The following is a 21,977-nucleotide window of genomic DNA, read 5'->3' as shown; positions in this document are numbered from 1 at the left end:
GTGTGTAATGAGACCAGGGGCAAGAGTCCTGGGGGAGGGGGTCAGAGTGCGTCACATCCAGTCAACAATTCGTAGGCTTGATGGATGCGTCCACAGATGTGAGAGCGCTCAGCTGGCTTAGCTAGGCCACAGGTCCACAGGTGAAGTAAATATATCATGAAGACACACTCTTGCTGACACTCGGAGCATCTGATTCATTTGTAGGTGGAGGACATGAGGTTTTAGTGAAAAATTAGCAGCAGAATAACCATGAGTAAATAAAATGAGCAAAGTGAATTGTGAGAGGAAACTTGCTTCCCGCCTTGCTCACCTAAAGCAATCAAAACAACTAATACAATAAGACAATACATCATGCAATAATCAACTTGATTGCAACTATTCCCTGTGCAATTAAATGTGTTTCCTATAATCAGGTAGCAATATGTGAACAGCATTACTGTGACTACCAATAGAACGCACCTTTCCTTTCCTTCTCTTCTTGCTTTCTTTCTTTTTCCTTGTTAGGTTATAAAGATAGAGTCTATACTAAAAATTTAGGTCCCTTTCCTTTTTATATACTCTGCCATCTATTAGTCTAAAACTCTATCGATTTCCATATTATTCAAACAATTAATGTTTTCATGACTGCATTAAATTTAAGAGTAAGTGTCGTAACAGCAGCTTTGAGCTGTGGTAGAAAAGTTTGCATTGTTGCATAACCTCACCCAAAAACGATGCCACAGTAAGTGGCTTTGTGTAAATCTAGAGTGATGCCAGGAAAACTTAGACAAGTATTATCAGCTAAAGTCACATATGCTTGTCCTATCACATCTCGTTGCAGAGTCCAAAGAAGGACCTATGGCCTAAGACGCACAGTCAGAGCTGTGAGTCAGAAGCGTGATAAAGATGTGACACAAAGAGACCGCAGCCCTAAGGACAGACCTGAACCCTTGTGCCAGCCCCAGCGATCCACTTCTACACAGCCCAGGACAACTACTGTCAGCTACCCGTCAGAAAATCTGTGCAACTCTGTTTCCCAAGTACCACCGGCCACTGCTCTAGCAGAATCCCCACTAGTGACTGAGAGAGCCGATACAAACACTCCTGCAGTGAGCCCCCAGTCTTGCCACAGCCTGTATCCTCAGCTGCCTCTCTCTTCACAGGGGAGAGTGGGAGGCAGACTTGGAGTATCCTTCTGTTTCTCACGCAGGGGGCCTAGGCTGGAGCCTTCTGCCTCTGTTTTTTCAGACCTGGAGGAGGAGGAGAGAGAGAAGAGGGAACAAATGAAAGAAAGGATAAGGGGAATAATTGAAGATATTGACAGGGAAATTGGGGTAGCAGATGAGAGGAAACACAGCGCAAGTGAAAAAAAGGATAAGTCTGGCACTGACAGTGTCTTACCAAGCGACATGCACCCGTTCCCAAGAGAGGCCATAAAGGAGGAGGAACAGATTGAAAAAAGAGACTTAGTAAAAGAACACTTTCCTATTTCCACATCAGCACCTGATAATCAGAGTCATGATTCGCTGTTCTCAGCGTCTCAGGTGACCGTATGGGGCATAGGATCAGCAGTAGCACACACGGATACCAAACACACAGAAGGCAAGTCAGAGGAAAAGCAAGAAACGGAGAGCGAGCGGGAGGCGAGTCAGGATGTGTGTGTGCTCGGGAAGGATGGCTCTACCCGTCTGAGATGGCCTGTCAGTTTGCTTAAGTTCACCAAGTCTCAACCACACATCTCCTACAGCTGCAACCCGCTCTGCTTGAACCTTCAACGGCCAGAAAAAGTCGCAGAGGATCTGAAGGACTCACAACAAAATCAGTTGTGTTCCCTTTCAGATGAATCAAAACTACGCGTACCAGCTATTCTTAAACCAGACACTCAATCGTGTTTACAAAGACAGATAAGACAAGAGTTGAGAGCACACAGGGAGAAAAAAGCTGCGGAAATTTTCAAAGCAGAGCAACATATCGATGTGGAGACAGAAGCACACCTGTTCCTAAAGAACAAAAACCTTTTATCATCAGAAAGAAGACCAGAAAAAGAACGATGCATGCTAAGTATGGAGAACTGCATGCGGGCAGCTCCCCATCCATTTGACCCCACTCATAGTGACAGCTCTGACACAAACTTCCAGAATCCTCTGGGAGGCAGATTAGAGGGTGCGAGAGGGATCAGGGAGAAAGCCTTCACAGCCCTGAGCTGTAAATTAGAGTCTGTCACCCAGCCTGGCACACAGGAGATGTGCATCAGTCCATCCAGGTGTGAGTGTGGGAGTGAGACAATGTGCAAGTGTGCCAGTGCTCCACAGCCGTATGTGGGTGTCTCTGAAGTATCACACAAAAAGAGGAAAGCCAGCACAAAGAAACACAAGCTGGGGAAGAGAAAGATGGCTGAGAAGGAAAAAACTTCAGACAAGCGCCAATCAGCAAGGTGCAAAGTGAGGAGTGTTATCTCTACAGTCTCCACTGGAAGAGAGAGGAGAGGAGAAACTGGAGGGAGATGGGGAAAGAAAAGGAGGCAAAGAGAGACGAGGATGAGGAAGGTGGGGGGAGCAGGGAGCAGCTGTCTCCTGGGGAGATGTGAGGCTGAGCCAGTATCTGTCTCTGTCAGGAAGAGGAGGCCTCATAGGAGCCACAGCACTGAATGCCAGTCACAGCCAGACAGAGAGCAGGCAGAACACTCCAGCGTCTACTCCCATCTCAGCAGACACACAGCAGACCGAGACACCGAGAAGGAGGGAAAGCGAGACGGAGACGCGGCGACTTTTCCCTGGCGGTCTCACTTCTCCTTACATTCCTTCTCACCAGGATGTAACTCAAAGCTGTTTTGGGAAAGGGGTCACCATAGCAACCCCAGGAGTTTCATTGACTGCTGTTACCCTGACAACAGCTGCTGTAACAGCTCGATGAAAAAGCGAAAACTCCTCCACGGGGACAGGAAATTCATTCATAGTAAGAGGAAGAGTTTGAGGCATCGTGAATTCTGGGAGGAGAGGGGGAGGGAAGCACAAGGGCATTCAGGTGGCCGAGACAGAGGCCTGACTTCAGGTACAGAAGAGTGGGAGTGGATGAGAGGGGCCTGTCCTGGAGGTAGTGAGGAGGTGAGGTCAAGGACTGGGTGGAGCTCGAGGAGCAGAGCAGTGGAGTGGGATAAGGCTGCAAGGTTTAGCCCCAGTCCTAAGCGCTGGGGCAAAAGGCGCAGACATCTTAGCACTGAAGATGTCGACTGGGATAGATGGACATGGGGCAGCAGTGACAGCTGGGAAGACAGGGGGACACACAGGTCCACATCAGGCTCCAGGACAGGAGCTGACAGCAGAGACAGCCCGGGCGGTGCAAGGATATGTGCAGGCACCAGACGCTCAAGTTCAACACACTTCTCGAGCCCTGAGTGGTGGACAAGCAGACAGACGTACAGCTGCCAGAGTGTGATCAACACACAGGACAGCAGATGCCACAGCCCACGCTCTTGCAGCCCTTGTAGCAGCACCAACATATCTGAGCTGAGCTGGGAGTGGAGCAGGAGTAGCACCTGCTCAGGAGTCACTATGGATGGGTTGACAGTTAGCTCCTGCAAGACGTCCTCGGGGGCTGCAGAGGCCAGTCAGCAGGCAAAAAAGCAGAGCAGCCTCACGTCTATTTCATCTGCCCTCTCCTCGAGCCCGTTCACACATTCATCTCCCAACAGATCCACTTTTTCACCGACAGTTCCAAGTGTCAACACACATAATTGTGACCGAAGTCTTTCACAGCTAAAGGATTCACAGTCTAGCCAAGGGCCCTCTGCCTCTGTCAACACGAGGGGCCCAGGCGCAACCCTTTCAGCTTTATCCCCCAGTAAGTTACTGCTACAAAAACCATCTAGGTTGCTTCTGCCCCTTATAGGAAAACTACCTGCAATTCAGCGAAAGGCTCAGAAGAAAAAGGGGCTGCTTGAGAAGAGTCAGGAGAAGGAGAGAGAAGAGGAAGAGGAAGCTAAGAGTTGTGGCACAGATCCTGGAGCAACCACTAACAGTCAGAAATGCTCTCCAGTTGGGTCAAATCCCAGCAGCATGCCAAATGCCTGCCCATCACAGATTAGAACTGACGATGAACAGACAGGTGGAGAGACAGCTCCGCCGATCAGCTTTACCGCTGAAGAGATGGACAAATATCGTCTCCTGCAAGAGCAGGCAAGAGAGCACATGCAGAAAGTCCTGGAAAACATACAAGAAAACACAGACAAAAACACGCAGGCAAACTACACACACAACCTGCAGACAGAGAACTGTGGGAATTCAGAGGAGCAATACTCATCTCCGCAGCCTCAAGCCCAGTTAATTCACACAGACACGATGCATAAGCAAGTACACCACACCCTCCAGGTCAGTCTCCCACTTCCACACGTCAACCCACAAGAGAACTTTAGTCAGCCCATAGCTCTGGGTGTCCCAAACCTCACCTCACTCGCACCATCTTCCCCTCTCTCGAATCTCCATCACATCATTTTACAGCACACAGGCCTATCCATGCCCCCTCACTCTTCCTCGACTTCCAGCTCACCCCCCTCTCCTGCCATCCACCCACAGCCAGTTCCACTTCCTCACCCCCTCACCCCTCGCCACCCTTCCCTCCCTCATCATGTTCACTTCGCCCCTTTCTCCATCTCCTCCCTGTTTCCCTCCATCCTGCTATCACATCCTCCCACCCTTCTCCTTCCCCAGTCGCCCACTTTCCACGCAACCCCAATCTCTCCACTCTCCCCAGTAGCACTGCAACCTTTGAATCCACAGCCTATCATGGACAGATCGTGGCCAGTGAAGTTTCAACAGAAGGCGTTATGATTTTGAGAGTGGGTGCCGTGTTTATTAATCTTTCTTGGCAGCACTGGCTTGTGGGAGAGAGAAAAGAGGAATGTATGGTTTGAAGAAAGGCCTGCTATTTGAAATCGGGATGTATCAGTGCTTTTAGTAGTATCAACTCCAACTCTTATTGCACATATGCCTTCAGACACAGATACACACCGAGACACACATGCTCGTTCGCATGCATACACACAAACAGCCAAACTATTGACTGTTTTCAAATGAGAATTTGTTTCTCCATTTAGCCTTTGCTGTGTTTAAACAGACAGTGAAAGAACAGACTTTGATCCCTTGCTTTTTCCATCATTCCTCATTCACAAGCAAAATAAAGAGAAAGGTGCACCTGCTATTCAAAGACAAGCTAAGCTTGTGTCATCTTCTCTCTTTCCTTCTGAACCACAGACAGACCAGCTGCCTTTTGAAGTATCCTTCATGCCAGGGACAGAGACAGTGATAATACTCTCCCCTTATCTCCATTTCATACAGGTTATCTGAGTTAGAGAGTGACTTTCAGCTAACATAAATAACGCTCCAGTGGCCGGTGAATATGGCAAAGACATTTTAACCTTCTTGTGGACTGTATGTGCGGGTGTAAGGTAATTCTGATGACACACACTCATTCACAGCAGGAAGAACAACATCTAATTTCCATATCTGACACGTGTAAAGACCTGCTTTCTCTCTATAGTGTAAATATTCTGACAGTATATGATAATATTAGAATGATGAGAAACACCAAAATAAAATGTGAATTTAACCTTGACCAGTAGTACAATGCTTACCCCACACTCCATGGCTTCAGTGATAGACCTTTTACACAACCTTCCATGTGTGACATTAAAAACTGTTTTTTTTCCTCCATGAAGCATTTAACAAATCAGTTTGTAAGACAGAAATGAATGAATCTGATAAGTTACAATAAAGCGTGAGTGAAAATAAATGGGCTTTCATGCTTTTTTTTTTCTCCCCCGTCTCATTCTTGTTGATAAAGTCCAAATTAAGAATTAATACTGCATGGTTTTTCTGCAGTGGTTACATCTTTCATGCAAGCCTTTGTCAAAGAGTGCACATGGATGATTTTAAAATGGTACAAAATTATTAGATTTTTATTCTATCATAATGTTTTTTAGAAATGCAGCAATTTGTTGATTTGGAAAGCAGTTACTGTGTGTCCTGACCATCCCAGAGGCACGAAAGAAAAACTAATTGTGACTCTTTTGTCAGCCGTAGAAGAAGACTCGAAACATTCTGCACATCTTATTATCCTTTACAATTTTTTAAAGATCTGTTTATTCTTTAACCAAATTTCACCATCTAGCTGCTTCAAAACAACACTTTTTAAAAGTGTATATAGAAGAAAAAACTTATTTAATCACTAAAACAAGAATAAACACACACACACAGATGACTTTCTTACATATCTCGCCAAGGGTTATGGATGCTGGTAACTGTTGCTATGTATTCAAGCCTGGTGATTGGTGATGTGTCAAAGCTGCTTGCCAAATAGTTGATCACTGCAGCGGCCGGCACTCGGGGAGCAGAACACAGAAGAGAACAGAGCGGTATCCAGATGGTCTATGGGCTTAGACTACCCAGAGCGCTTTGAGAGATTGGATTGATTTGCCCTCCGTGATATCAGTGAACACAGCCCAACACATGAGGGGGGCTTCAGCAAGGGGTGACATAAATACAGGCTCAAAAGCAATACACAAAATGTACACTTTCTGTCCTGAAGCGTTGGCTACAAATAAGTCATCTCTTGCAGAGATTCGGTAATTAGAGCATGGGTCTGCTTTCTCCTCCCTGTGACCCTTGAGCCTGTGTGTAAAGCGCGCGAATTTGGGAGAAACAGAAACCGAGAATCCCTATCTCTCTCAACAGGACCAGAGATCAAACAGACTGTGTGAAATATAGAGCAGCAATAATTAGCAGCTGTTACAGCATCAAACCTTTCCCAGAGTTTAATTTGGAGACACTCAAATGTGCTGCAACTTCTGCGTCCTCAAATGCTGATAATCACAGAGATCATATAAAAGCAAACTGCTCCAGTTCATAACTCCGACTCTCTAATGGGGAAATCCATGAAAACAGTCGCACACAAAAGAACCTAAGAGGTGGAGATTGAACGCTAAACACAGCGTGTCATTTCAAAAGCCTATTTATCCATGAATAGCGAGGCAATAGCGGAATCTTCACATTATTATATCACTAGATTTTTAGGCTCCCACGCACACACTTATCCAAACTGGGGTCACATGAAAATTAGCAATCGCAATATCACTGTACTTTCTGTCAGTGACTGATTAAACCATTACCTAAGCCCCAAGATTCGCCCCCTGGTGTGTACATGTTTTGCTGCTGTGTGAGCACACACACACACACACACACACACACTCAGGAGTGTGAGTTGATTTATGATGGAGAGGAAGCGGTTTCTTCAGTCAATCGCTTCTGAGAATTAATGAGGAATAAAAACTAAAGCTGGCACTCGGTCAAAATACACCAGCAGTCACAGAGAGCTCACTGCTGAGGCAGGGTCGCCTCTATTGGCACCGCATTTGATTGTTAGATTGCGGGTAGGCTATAGATTGCACTGAGCAAAAAGAGCCCCTTACGGCTACTGAAATGCTCCATCGACCTAAATTGCAGTGTTGTATAAATGAGACACTTCCCCGTCTCTTGCTCGCTTCCTTTCTTTCCCTTTTTTGCGATCTCGCCTCCTACCCTTCTCTTTGATTCAACCAGGTCAGTGGGGCTGCCTTCAGCTCCCCCGGCTGTTCTCTGACTGTGCAGAAGGAAAGGCACCATTACACTTTGTCATCTCAATTCCCTTCATTCAGACCATATCTTTTACATGTTTGAATGCTGTTGTACTGCACAGACCTTTGCAGCGCAATGTGCTTTTGTGGTGTTATTATTACAGCGCCCTTCCTATTCCTCTTCCCCCCACAGTGACATTCATTAAAAGTTTTCCTTGTGCTGTAAAAGAGACTGTAATACAGTTTCTCTCCAATTTTCCCTCTTTTTACTGGATCTCTGTACACTCCTAGGTGTAGGTGTTATACTAACAGCAAGGGTATTATTCTAACTGTTTTATTCAACCACCAAATGACACTGAAGCAAAAAGGAAAATAATGTAAAAAAGAAGAAGAAGAGGGTAGAAATTCTCTTTTTCGTGAGTTGAATAGCGAGATGATCCTTTAATCACATATTTTATCATATAGGACTCTGAATTTTCTGTGATTTTGATGCATCACCTTGTTAGCTTTTGTGAGCTTTTGAACTTCCATAAAAGAGTACACTTCAAAGAGTAATCTGTCACCACTGATGCATAAGAGATACTGCTCAGACAGGTGTAATATATGGAAAGCTAAGCGGATCCAGGCTGTTTAGAGCTTTTACATCAAAAACGTTGCATTACTGTGTATAATTCTGAACCACGTAAAGCCAATTTATCATAGAGATTGCTAGTCTATTTTTTTGTGTTATTTCAATTATTTACTTTTTGCTTGGCTTTCTCGTTGAGTCAAAACTTGTTTGCGTAAGACTTGTATTATGTGGAAATGACTATGTGAATTTTGGTCTACAATGGATTTAAGGATTAGGGAAGGTGGTGGGCTAAGCGATACTCTAACATGTGGCACAGTCCCCCAAGGACATGACACTGTCAGCACATTGCTTACACTCATCTGCACACATACACACACACATATACACAGAGAGGTATAATAGGGTATAATTTAGGGGGCTGTAATAGTGAGATGTGATGCTCGGTGGTAAGACAGCATGCCTAATTCCTCGGTTATGTTATCTCTGAGAGACAGATGTTCCCACCAAAGATTACTATGCACACACACACAAACTGCGAGCGTGCAGAGATGCACAAACCCATTCAATCCTCAGACAATAGCAGCAGTGGGAAGAGTCTAAAATAGCCATATTGACCAAAAACACAGATCAATGATGAAGATGACTTTTCTGAGAGTTATTTACGAGAGTTTCTCCAGAAAACTAATGAGGAAAAAAAAACCCCTCAAAGTTTTCCCTCAACAAATCTTACATTTAAGAGTCAAATAAATCATAACGGACATAACCTTGCGCCTCACTGAATATTTTAATGATCACACAAGTCCCACAAAGCTGTGGGGTTTGTGTGTCAATTCATCAGCGGGGTTTTCCAGGCCGTGCACACAGTTCATCTATTAGGAAACTGTTCTATAGGCGAAATGGTTTCACAGCAGAGGATAAAGGTCAATGTATTCATGGCTGTCAGGAAAACCCTTTGGTTAGATAACATCACTTGCATTACGTTGTTAATTCACAATTTGGATGCACAGCCACAGCGTTAAGAACATGATGGGGATGAAGGACGCACAGTTCCTGTCAATCCTAAAGTCAGTCGAGACGATTTTGTCCGATCGTCTTTGTCCTGCTTATCTGATTTTCTGTCGCCTCCTAGGCTCTTGCTTTGCATCCCAGAATATCCATGAGCCTCTCCAGCATCCCGAGTGCCCAAGACTCAAAAAGAGCAAAAAAACAGCAGCTTTGAAAGGGTGAACAAATTGCTTGTATACCCTAAACCAAATATGAGTGCTTAAGCGTGACTTCAAGGGGACAGTTTACATAAATGAACATGTGAATGTGCGTATAAACAGTCAAACTACCTCTCAAACTCTTTTCTCCTCTGAGCTTTGATCCCCCTCCTCCTGCTTCCGTTTAACTGGTTTCAGCATTAAGTCTCCAGATTCTGATAATTTCCCCCTTAATCCCTTCAGAGGAGCACCCTGCTTAACTCTCTAATTAAGTCAACGACACATTCACCAGCACAGGATAAACAGCACACGCACACAGCTAGGAGTATCTAGCGATCTGATGCACGGACAACTGGTGGTTCCTGGATTGGGGAGTTTGTGTGTGTGTGAGAGAGAGAGAATGAGTGTTTGTGTGACTGTATTTCAATGATTAAGTCCCAATCAGGAGGTTGTTATGACAACACATGCATTTTTAAGCTGTTAATCCAGGATTATTCTCCCCTCCGCTCATCTCATTACCGTCGATTATTAAATAAATTAAAAAAAAAAAAAGAAAGAAAGAAAGAAAAAACCCCACATACAAATGCACACAGACACACACCCTAATTATGGACTGGTTTCTCTGGAGATTGAACACACAGTGCAAAGGTCTCCAAAGACATTTTTGCACACAGGTAAAAACAACTTACTGCATCTCAGACATTACCTATATACACAATGAAGCGATCACACTTCATAGATAAAAAGGCATGGCCATATATTAATAGAAGTATGATTATTACTGTATTTTTGGCACACTCAGAGACCAATTCTGGCCTTTCAGAGAGGAATTTCCAGCCAGAGCTGGAAAGAAAGCAAGCAAACAGTGAGTGTCCTTTACCGGTGATTGAATGTGTGTCCTTGTGTAGTATCTGCACACCCCTCTCTCAGCGAGAGAAAGTATTCCTGCGGTGCTGAAGCTGATGCACAGGTGAGAGAATGGCCAAGGATTTTGAGATCACCTAAGGCTTTGTGCCGACTATGGCCCACTCACACTAGGTCAGCTCAGAATAACCAGAAAGGGCTGACCGCCAGTGCTCACTCGCCCCTGGAGTCATTAATCACACCACACCACAAATGAGCCGCATGGACGGACACACACACACGCACAGAAAAAAAACACACACACAGTGGAGCTTGTTTTAATTATAAAAGGCAAATGCTAGATGACAGCATCGCTCCAGGTAGTCATTCCTCAAGGCCTGCACTGGTACATTACCATGTACCAAACATCACAGACATTGAATATTTCTGAGCAAAGCCCAGTCCACAAATAACAACACATCAGATCACATTAAGCTACGATAATCTGCTGCATATACAAATACACACACAGCATTATATCTGTAACTTTTCTCCTGAGCTGTATTTTATGCTCCTTAAACACTAACGCGCACTATCAACTCACACTATCTGAACCCCCGCATTCCCAAACAGACCTCTCAGCTTGCAGTCGGGTCACTATCGGGATCGGGATCTCAGATAACGTTCCCATTTACCGGTTATGAAATTCTTCAAAGGGGCCGTGCAGCAGCGAAAGCCTGTGGTGTGTCATGTTTGTTAACAGGCATGGTGCATGGAGAAATACTCCGTGGAGGTTGTGCGTTGGTGAATGTCTGTCGCATGGAGCAGTCCCTCCTGCTAAAGGCATCTAGGGAGAAAAACTCGACACGCACCAAAAATATATCAAAGCGCAAAAGTCACAGCTCATACACCTACATAGAGACACGCATTCTCTATGCTAAAAAAATCTAATCAAACAGATGCTTAAAACTGAGGCAGCTAAGAGACGCCGACTGACTGCCTGCATGTTTGAAAGGCAACAAAAGGATAATACGATGTTGCAGTGTGGAAAAACTCTATCCAAATTTTTCATACATTAGCTTTCAAACATGTCATCATCTAGTTAACTGCCATGTTGTGAATGTTTCACACTTTGGGTTTTTCTGCTGTTGATAAAACTGTTCGAGCGACATAATTATCTTGCCACACACATGCACGCACGCACACAGTCACCCACTCAGATTTCAAAGCACTCTCTTCACCTTGCTGCACTCGGCTCTAAAGAAAGTGAAAAGCTTCTGTCCGTTATTGAGGTACGACAAAACATAACCCTGCCTGAGCATTTAAAAGCTAGTTTCTCCTTTCTGAAAGGGCTCAAGTCACTTTCAACAGTCAAGCTCAGAGAATCGCTTTCTGCATCAGGTAGTCAAATTCTCTTTTATGTCTTGTTGAATTAAATGAGCTCTAAAGCAGGAGAATGAAATGAAATGCACATAAACTTAACATAACAGAGCTGCATGTAAAGTTGGCATTTCGAGTAACTCTTACATGAGATGGCTCACTCTGCACTCTCAGAGGGGAACGCTCCTGCTGTCGTACTGAGGAAGAGCTGAAGTAATTAACATGCTCCCTTTGTGTTGTTGTTTGTATGTGTCGTGTATGTTTGCTTGTAGAAACCGAGCGTGGGTGCGCATAAGAGGTAAAAAAGCCTTCAAAGGTGCTCAGCTTCTGCTGCTGCTGAGATGTAAAGCTTTAAAACTCATTTCTTAATAAACTTCTGTCAAGGAGATTAAGGGAAGCATTACTCAAGTACGGACTTATTTCAGTGAAAGCATTAAACAACTGGCTGAAAGAGATTGAGGAGACTGCTGCTTTTAATGCCGCTCTTTTGTGCATATCAGTGGATTTCAGATTTAATCGTTGATAAGCAGGTGGAAGAGGAAAACCATTTAAAAAAAGGCACCTTTGAGATCTCATGAACTAGAGAGAGACATGATGGGAGAAAAGTGAAATCACAAAATACAAGCAGGGAGGTGCGGTCAGTGTTCCATGGGTGCTTCTGCATCCTCCTCTTCATCATCATCACTACAGGGTTCAAAATCTTCATCCAAGGCTGGATCTGCATCCTCTCCCTCCACCTCTCCCCCCAGCTCGCCCAGAAGCTGCTCCACGTGCTCCAACATCGGCTGGTCGTCACATCGAAGCTTATTGTACAGCTGGCAGAGCGAAAAAGACAAAAAACAAAGAATGATGCAAGCGTATAATAGAGTCGTGGGTACACTGGAAAACATGAAAATGTTGACTAGAACGTAGGTTATAAAGCAGAGATCCAAACAGAAAGTGCAAAATTATACTGTAGAGGCAACTGAAGTAATGATATGGTGAGTGAAAGGCTCTCAGCAGAAGCTTGGTCACTACCACATTCATAAGCAGGAGATTTGAGTTGAGGGAAGTAAGCAGCCCTCAGGTTTTAAGTCTCTAAGTGCCGGTTAGGACATTTGAAATATCCAAAATCATCTGCATTCTGTCAGCACAGCAGCCCACAAAACGCTGGTAAACAGTTTTTGTCTTTATTTTGGCAAATCAGCACATTTGATGCACAATCCAGCCGAGGAGGCAGAAAGACCATTTATCTTCCTCTTTCAACATGCATGCACACACAGACACGGAGAAATGTATCCTGAATCGAAGCGCATATGGTTGTGTTATAATCAGAGTTACCCCAGTGAAACACGCTGTGAGAAAGCAAGATAGAAAACTCCCGTTCTCTAAGCAGCTAGTAGATTTATCTCTGGTAAAATACTCTGCTTGTGTGTAATTGCTGAACTTAAAATGGAGCTGGGTGATAAAACTACTCGGGCTACCAATAAGGACAGCGAGCACAAGACTACGCTTCTGTGTGCAAATACATTACATAAACACGGGAGAGAGGATGCAGCGATTCATATTTTTGCTGCTCTTTCCAGAAACAAAACTAGAGAGGGGGGAAAAGGCAGTTGGTGGATTTATATAATCTAAGAATATAACTCTATTTCGTCTACCAAATGCAGTTAAAACCAAGCACACAGTGTTTTATGCTCACGGACAATCAGCAGCTGAGTGCCATCATTCTTACTAAAAGTGTAACAAGGCCAGGAGAGTGAAGAAGAGTGTGTGTGACTGCTTTGCCCCAGGACCAGTCTCTAAGCAACAGCAGGTCCTGACAGGAGACATGCAGTCCCATGGGAACTCATTTGGAGCGTTAGAATGTGCAGAGTGTGTGTTTGTGTGTGTGTGTGTGTGTGTGTGTGTGTGTGTGTGTGTGTGTGTGTGTGTGTGTGTGTGTGTGTGTGTGTGTGTGTACTTAAGTGGATGCTGTCTCTGCAGGTTGGAGCTCCAAGGAGGTGGAGTGTGACCTAGGTCCAGGCACAGGGTCTGATGCAGAGGGGATTTGACCCTCTCAGACTCTTTAGAGCACCACACACACACACACACACACACACACACACACACACACACACACACACACACACACACACACACACACACACACACACACATTCTGCCAGTATCACTCTGAAATGCCTAGAGATGTTTTTCTACACCAAACAAAGTTGGGTTGGGTTTATACTAGATTTGCCTCAATACCCAGAATAATTGCACACTGCAGCCTTGGGTAATAAGTAGCGGGCAGTGGATGTCTTTCAAAAAGGAAATAATCTAGCAGATACAGTGAACATCTGCAAAGGTGCTCTATGTTCTACCATACTGAGCGTTACTTGGAAATTGTATTTATATGTAGATATACGTACTACAAATCAATAGCACATTGTGTCTGCTGGACAGGGTGCGATTATTCAACGTGATACTTTCAGCTAGCTAAACAAACCAGAGCTATTCTTTACACATTCTGCAATGAGTGCTGCTGAGATCAGCACTGCCGTCGCAAAAAAACAAGCATTTCTCATTTACAACAGCCTATGTTTTTTCTTCTCCCTTTCACGGCTCAGAGAGCTGCCTGAAGAGGGAGGGAGAATGCGGCTGATCGTATAACTTTTTCATGGTCCACTTTGCTCTACTTTCAAGCCCTAAGTCACTGCCCAAAGCACGCTTGAATAGGGACATAACGACTCAGACACACTCACATACATGCAGCATATTATACACCTGCACATACAGAGGTGTACCGACAGCGATGCGCGCTTGCTATTCCTTTTTTAAGCTGTTGTTCAGAGGTTGGTAATGTTGATCTGTCTGTCAGATGTGAATACAGCTCCATCTGATGTTTGTGGGTCCAAATATCTCAGCAATTATTAGATTATTTGCCATTACATTTAGTGCATGCATTCAAGAGGGTAATGACCAAAGACTTGGCTGTGCCCCATATTCAAAGATATATCTCAGTATCTATATAAAGGATACGTACCAAATTTTGTTCTACCAGGGTGATCATCAAAACAAAATGTAACTTCTGCCAACATATATTGGTTTATAGCAGCATACCTGCAAAAGTAATGATACTCTTCATCCTGTTAGCATCTTTACCAACACTGACAAGTGCCTTAAGTATTTATTTTAAACTGGTTGTTTTCCATCAACTGGTCGTCACAGCAGTTCATCTGCCTCACCCCATCCCTAGCATCCTCTTCTGTCAAACCAACTCTCTACATGTCCCCTCTCACTTCATCCATAAACTTTCTCTGAGGTCTTTCTCTTTCCCTCCTGCCTGGAAGCTCCATATTTAACATCCTTTGTCCAATATATCCACTACCCCTCCCCTGCACATGTCCAAACCATCTTGCCTCGCTTACTTTGTCTTCAAACTGCTCCGCCTGAGCTGTCCCTATGATGTACTCATCTCTAATCCTGTCCCTTCTGGTCACTCCAAACTAAAATCTTGGCATCTTTAAGCTTAAACCAGTGTTATGACTAAATAGAGCCTCAAAGAGTTCAAAGTGTGGCCACATATTTTGTTATTTCATCATGGGACATTCCTGAAATGACAATTTTAATTAAAAGATGGTGAGTTGTAAATTTGATCGAATATCTTTAGAATTAACTTAAAAAAAATATCGAGTGCACATAAAATGTATTAGTATTGTATGTTATTTCTTAAGGTTCAAGAATGTTTCTGCTGTGCCTGTTGCCAGTGCATGTTCACCTGGGAACTGGAGAAAAATAAATTGAAAGTTATAATTCATCACTGAGCTCCAGGTTCTCCGACATTTAGTAACGCGATCCACTATAAATCAACATGGCAGCACTCAGTGAAGAAATTTCTGCTGAGAAGAGTTGGCAAGTTTGAGCTCATGATAACGACAGCATCAGCTCCGATCACCGGTAATAGAATTGAATGGGCCCATGAAATTTAATTCAAAACAGAATTATGTTTATTTCAAGTAAGCAACGGTGCTTTGGGAGCTGAATGAAGCCTCATTCTGTTTATGGTCATTAAATAAAACCTGCAGGGGCCTTCTGCTTGTTTTGAAATATCGAACAGTAAAGAAGAAAAAGTCAAAAATGCATTAACTCAACACTCCAATTAAGCAAAGACAAAGATGTCTGATGTGTTGTTCCTTTTTTTTTTTTTTTTTTTTTTTTTTTTTAAATGACATCAGAAACAGCAGTATGCGACATTACGTGATGGCAGAGCTTCAGTTCATCCTTTGTCATTTTTTTTTTTTTTTTTTTTAATAAATAGGACAGGGGGAATGAATGAGAGAAAGAGGGGGAGAGAAAGAAAGAAAACCAAAGGGGAGAAGAGACGGTGAGAAGGGGGGGGAAGAGAGAGAAAAAAAAAAAAAAAAGAACTCCTGGGTCACCTGTATGGAGAAAAAAAAACAAACAAACAAAACAAACAAACAGAGGAGACAGCAAACAACAAAGAGTAACATAATAATAGAGAAAACAAAGCACCATCACAATAAACTAGCTAGTCATAGATATCAATATTTACTAAATAATAAACGATATTGTGCAGCACGCAAGATAGACAGCGCACAGTGTGCTTTGAGGCAGCAGCCAAGAAAGCTTTAGTCCGCGTCTGTGAATACCCATGTGTGCATACCTGTGTGGATCAGCATGCTTGCATTCCAAAGGTTTCTCCATGTAATGATCTGCTAGGGAGTGTGGGGGGGCCACAGCCCCGTCCTCCAGGGTGTGAAGCGGGTATGGAGGAGATCAAAACTCCAGACATCCAGAGGCCCCCAGAACACAAGAGACCATGGAAGACCAACAGAGGGGCAGCCGCGCCACTGTTCCAGTAAGAGCTGAGGAGAGTCCCAGATGAGGGCTCGCCCAGCAGCCGCGGAGCAGAAGCCAGGGGGAGTTGCAGTGACGCGCCCGTGAGCTCCGCCGGCCCCCAGCTGTGCCTGAGTGACCGAGCCCCAGGCCGAGAGGCCGGGGGCACCCCACCTCCAAAGGGGCCCGAGCGAGCCCCAGGCCCCAGGCCCCGACAAGCGGCCGCCAAGGAGTGAGCCGGTGTGTACCCGGACGCCCACCCCCAGACACAAAGAACCACCAACACACCGACACCTGAGGGAGTCCGCCACCGGCAGGGGAAGTGGTGGTGGGCCCATGAAATTTAATTCAAAACAGAATTATGTTTATTTCAAGTAAGCAACGGTGCTTTGGGAGCTGAATGAAGCCTCATTCTGTTTATGGTCATTAAATAAAACCTGCAGGGGCCTTCTGCTTGTTTTGAAATATCGAACAGTAAAGAAGAAAAAGTCAAAAATGCATTAACTCAACACTCCAATTAAGCAAAGACAAAGATGTCTGATGTGTTGTTCCTATGGTAGGAGTCAGCATAGATTAACAGGATTGTCCAGCACGAAGTGGACGAAAGTCTATTAAGCACAAACGTACCCTTCGCAGAAAATATATTTTCCTCTCATTTTTTGGTAGAAACCTTTTTTTTTAGAACTCGCACAAAAGGACAGGCTGATTACGCAGTAAAAGCCTAATCATTCCATCATTGTTCAACTTTTGCTCCACACCTGTGCTTAACTTCCACTTTCATCTCAGCCTTTATTTCATTTGGTAATACCTTCATTCTCCCATCTTGTGTCCTGACTATTTTCCCTCAGTGCACTTTCCTTTTGCCTTCTTTCACTTACATTCTTGCCAAATGACCTTCCTGTCAAGGAGGCAGACAGGTCTTCTTACGCTCATCAAGCACTTGTACTGATGCGAGCGCACACACACACACATATACTATTTTGAAGAATGATGGTAAAATCTTACTCTTCTTTTAAGTTTCTCCGTGACTACAATCAAGTTATCACCATCTTTTTCTTTGCCAAAACACAGCACTCCCAAAAACATGAGAGCTATAATTAAAGTAATTGTTTCAAAACATTTTCTACCTTTTAACTTCTCTGTATCACTGTCAGCAAAAACATCAACACACTCCGTCACCAGCAATGGTGCTTAGAGCTCATCATATCATCCACGATAACAACCCCTAATAATTTCAGACATGATGGAAAAGTGTGCAGAACAACCACATGTCAGCCTCAGATGACAATTTGCTACTTAAAAAAGAAGCTGCTTCAACAACCCCCAACATCTTTCGTGGGAACCCAGAAAACAGTTCCCATGAAGCAAACATGCTTCAAGGCAAAAATCACTGTGGATTAGAACCACACTATGAAGGACGAGGAGCTACTAGCAGCTGCAGATGCGCGACCCAAAGATAAACAACCAAGCATTGCTAGCTACTGATTAGGGCTGAACGATTATGGAAAATAATCTAATTGCGATTTTTTGCCCCAATATTGCGATTGCGATGCGATATGCGATTATTTTTTAAGGTCTTTGTCTTCTGTATTATTAAACAAAGACAAGCAATACATCATATAGTATGGCCAATACTATATTACATTAATTTTAAACTGTTCTTTCCTGGAAGACAGACCTCTGTTATGATGACATGAGGTGATGCATGAATTGATGACTGACATTTTTATTTAACTTCTTCAATCACAACAGTATATTTGAACATACACAATAGTTTATTTTTAGCTTACAAACATCTGAGCATAAAGTGCTGACAAGGAACCCTGGTGTAAACATTAAAATGAAAGTCAGTACAATGTGCAGATTGCAGAAATATACATAAACAAAATCAGTGGCTTTACCACACTCAGTTTTTCGACATCTGTGAACTACTAGACAGTCATTCAATTAAAAAATAATATTAAATAAATAAAACTAATAAATAAAAAATACACACATCTTACTGATCTCTGCAGTCAGTAACATTACACATAAAGTGCAAACATAATAGCAATTGTATAAACACACACACAAACACGCCTTTAAAGTTTAAAGGCGTGAAATTGGACGGTCTAGCCTTCTGAATCAGAAGGCTAGTTCTGATTAGCGTCACCGCTGTCTCGGTGGAGTTTAATAAACTCGGCCGTCTGCTTCTTGCTATCTAAAATATAACCAGACACTGGCGTAAATTCTCGACTGTCTCATACTTCTGTTTAATAAGTTTTCTGTTTGACGTTTAGTCAGCTGTGTGAAAACCAAGGAGGAACCCACCCGGGGGATTAATAAAGTTTTATTTTATCTAATCTAATAACTTTAATCTCAGCCAAACCGATTTACTCACGAACAAACAAAACACTGAAAAAGGCCCAACAATAACATTTTTAGGTTGTCTAAGTGACTTATATATTACGTTTAACCCGAGCAGCGAAACTCCGCGGTGATCTGAAAATGATGTGCCGGGAGTTGTGCCGTTCTCGGCCGCATCAGTAACCCTCGAGCTCCCGGCTAGCTGTCGAGCTGGTGGGTAGCAGACGCCTCTGAAAACGTCGAAGCACTTTTGCAAATATGGGATATCTTGATAAACCGAGCAGATATTTGATGTTTACACAACTACTTTCTCGCCTGAAAATATTTTAAAAGTTTATTTTGTGACCCAGAAAGATTAGTATGAGTAATTTTAAAACTTAGTAGCGGCCGCCATTGTTGGAAACTGGAGTTTGGCTGGGCCGCGCTATGAATTCTGGGATATGGTAGTAATTTGGACAGCCTTCGGCGCGTCGCTGTGACGTAATCGGTCTACAAATGCGGCCTCAGGAGGATGCAGCCCATGAATTTGGACATGTCCAGAGTATAATCGCAGCCTTTGCGGTTAGAAAATTGCACTTGATCATGTCGCGATATTATCGCAAATGCGATATATCGTTCAGCCCTACTACTGATGAAGCTACATGGTAGTAAAGGAGGGCTTCAAGCAGCTGGTTAAAAAGATAAAACATTCCCAGGTATAAAATGTTTCTCAGTTGTATTGCATAGCTCCTGAACACTCACAAGGTTAAGTTACTTTAGTCATTGTTTTTCTAAAGTGCTACAATTTCCAGAAAAACCCATAAATTCAGCTACTTTTATGCTTACATTTAACTTGGATATAATGGTGTGTCACCACTAGGGATGGGTATCGTTTAGGTTTTATCCGATACCGGTGCCAAATCGGTACTTTTGAAACGGTGCCGGTGCTTAAACGGTGCTCAAACCGGTGCTTAAAGAATGGAGAACACAAAATTGGTCCAAAAACCTCTCATGTTCAGCTGTTTTTTGTAAAAATATAACAATGTTAGCCTTTTCTGCAGCTATGGGGCATATATGGTATCACTCTTGGCTGGAAGCAGTGCTTAAACAATGGAAAAAACACAAACTTTGTCCTAAACCTCTCATGTTTAACTGTTTTCCACTTTTTCTTTGGTCATTTTAGCCTTTTTAGCCAGGGTGAAGGGAGTATCTGCCATCAAACAAGAAGACAGCAGCATGTAGCTATGATGATGTTTGCTAGTTCACCTTACATGCATTAATGTAATAACGTGGTTAGCCTACTCACACAGAGAAGAACGGCTGCTGCTGCCGTCATCATCCCTGCTACACTGGCAGGGCTAGGGGCCAGGACTCTCCTCTTCGTGTTTTTGGGGGATGTTGCATAACAGGCAACCCACCTGCAGTAGATGTGCTCGGTGTGAGGTCTCGCAGCAAGCTATCAAATACGGCGCATTTCTGGGCTTTTAAAAAAACGCTATGCGTCGCCAGGTGTTTCATCGGATTTGAGGTGTTACCTCCTTTGACAGTATCACAGTATCAGCTTAAAGCACTTGTTGCAGGCTGCTGAGTTTGCATATTTTGCTATGAAGTACAGCCAGACTTTTAACCGCTTCGCCTTGGGCATTTTTAATCTGTAGCTCTGCTTTAACAGAACGTACGTACGTACCTGGCCCCGCCTACTATCCTCGGAAACGTAAAATGATTGGCTAGAATCTAAAGTGTATCACAGCTCAGGAAAAAAAAGCACCCAAATAAAGCACCGAAATGTGCGCTGCTTTTCGGTCTGGTTACTACCGTTTATGTCAGAACCGGTGCCATCATGGCACCGGACACCGGTACCCATCCCTAGTCACCACTAATGCTGCTGCTGCTGGTACCTTGACTGAACAGATTCACACTTTGAATTAGGAAGCGTGCCATCAATGACAGTAGCTCATGTGAAAAGGAAGATGAAAATTGCCCTTCATTTCTTACATACACAAATGCTGGTGTCTGCAAGCATCGATAAAACTTTGATCAGTATTTTTTGCTACATCTTTAGATAAATAACCATAAATAAATACGTTTTCTTGTAATATTGTGATATAGTTTTGAGGCTGGCCCCTAATTAGAGCTCCTTTGAATGTGAAGTGATGGCCAAAAACTCACACACACACATATGCACACGCACACGCTTACAACTTAACACCTCAGTCCCCCAGTCACAGCCTTGCAGGGAAAGGCATTAAAATTACATGACAAGCACACCTTAGACCAATCCTACCCACAATCTGTGCTCATGGGATACCGTCTCAGACACTTCAAATAGTAAAGCTTTTGACCTCTGTTTGCCCTAGCTGCCTTGCAGCTTCTTTGCACACACGCACACGCACACGCACACACACACACACACACACACACACACACACACATATAACATTGTCCTCTGTGCATACACTGCAGATCCCTCTTCAATCGCACCCTATCTGGCTGAGACTCAAATTCCATTTCACGTCCGGTTTACTATTGATTTTACCCTCGCCACTATTCACCAGCTACACGCCCCGCACCTACACACACCCAACATCCAATCTGTTCCCTCCTCACCCCCCCATTTTTTATTTTTCTACTCCTGCTCTCCCTCCTACACTTCCTATTTGTCCTCTTGACCCATCCATTCTTGCCCATCATTCCTTTGTAGAGCCTCACAGCTGAATATAGTGCATGAGAGTGAACAAGTATCGATCAGGAAAAAAGATGAATGACAAACAATTTCTTAACAAATAATATGCATGCAAGCTGGCACACACAACTAAATTAAATGTATGCATCAACATAAGAGCACCTATGAATGCCTGAATGCTCAGTATATCATGCGCGCACACACACACAGACAAAGCCATAAAGTATGCACAGAAGTGGACCGGCGCCAAAACAAGCCATTGGGCTTTGAGGCCTCATTTCCATGTTGGAGACCATTTTAACTAGCAGACTGACTCATCGTTAATTATTAACACTCACAGTAATGCTCAGAAACAAAGCTCGGATATATTAAAAAAATGTTTTTATATCCAAGCTTTGTTTGCACATCGCGGCTACACAATGCACAGATGCACACATCTGTACATTGTGTACCAAGCTGTGGAATTAAATGTACCACGAGGGGGCTGTTTTCCCTCCACATTCCATCTCACCTTTTCAAGGTCTTTGTGCATTTACCTTTCACATTATTCTGCGCCTGTTGCTTCGCTCA

At 43.7% G+C, this 21,977-nt stretch overlaps 2 protein-coding genes across 3 annotated transcripts in view; one reads left to right on the top strand and one right to left on the bottom strand.

Annotated features, from left to right (window-relative positions):
- The window catches only part of znf804b (zinc finger protein 804B), a 32,481-nt gene extending 26,844 nt beyond the window's left edge, over positions 1-5,637 (top strand). The window contains exon 4 of the mRNA XM_085422828.1: positions 821-5,637. Coding sequence (XP_085278954.1) covers positions 821-4,805 — 3,985 coding nt within the window. The 3' untranslated portion in view covers positions 4,806-5,637. The remainder of the gene's footprint in view (positions 1-820) is intronic.
- Positions 5,638-10,523: 4,886 nt separating this feature from the next.
- Positions 10,524-21,977, bottom strand: part of LOC146659016 (uncharacterized) — a 32,291-nt gene continuing 20,837 nt past the window's right edge. For both annotated transcript variants that reach the window (XM_085422829.1, XM_085422830.1), the window contains exon 11: positions 10,524-12,396. In XM_085422829.1, the coding sequence (XP_085278955.1) occupies positions 12,220-12,396 (177 nt within the window). In that variant the 3' untranslated portion in view covers positions 10,524-12,219. The remainder of the gene's footprint in view (positions 12,397-21,977) is intronic.

This window comes from Rhamphochromis longiceps, linkage group LG11, assembly GCF_057381845.1.
Source record: "Rhamphochromis longiceps isolate RC_006_pf linkage group LG11, R_longiceps_female_GT1.1, whole genome shotgun sequence".
NCBI lineage: Eukaryota > Metazoa > Chordata > Actinopteri > Cichliformes > Cichlidae > Rhamphochromis > Rhamphochromis longiceps.
The sequence above is the reverse complement of the archived record's forward strand: the minus strand, read 5'-3'. Positions and strand labels throughout refer to the sequence as shown.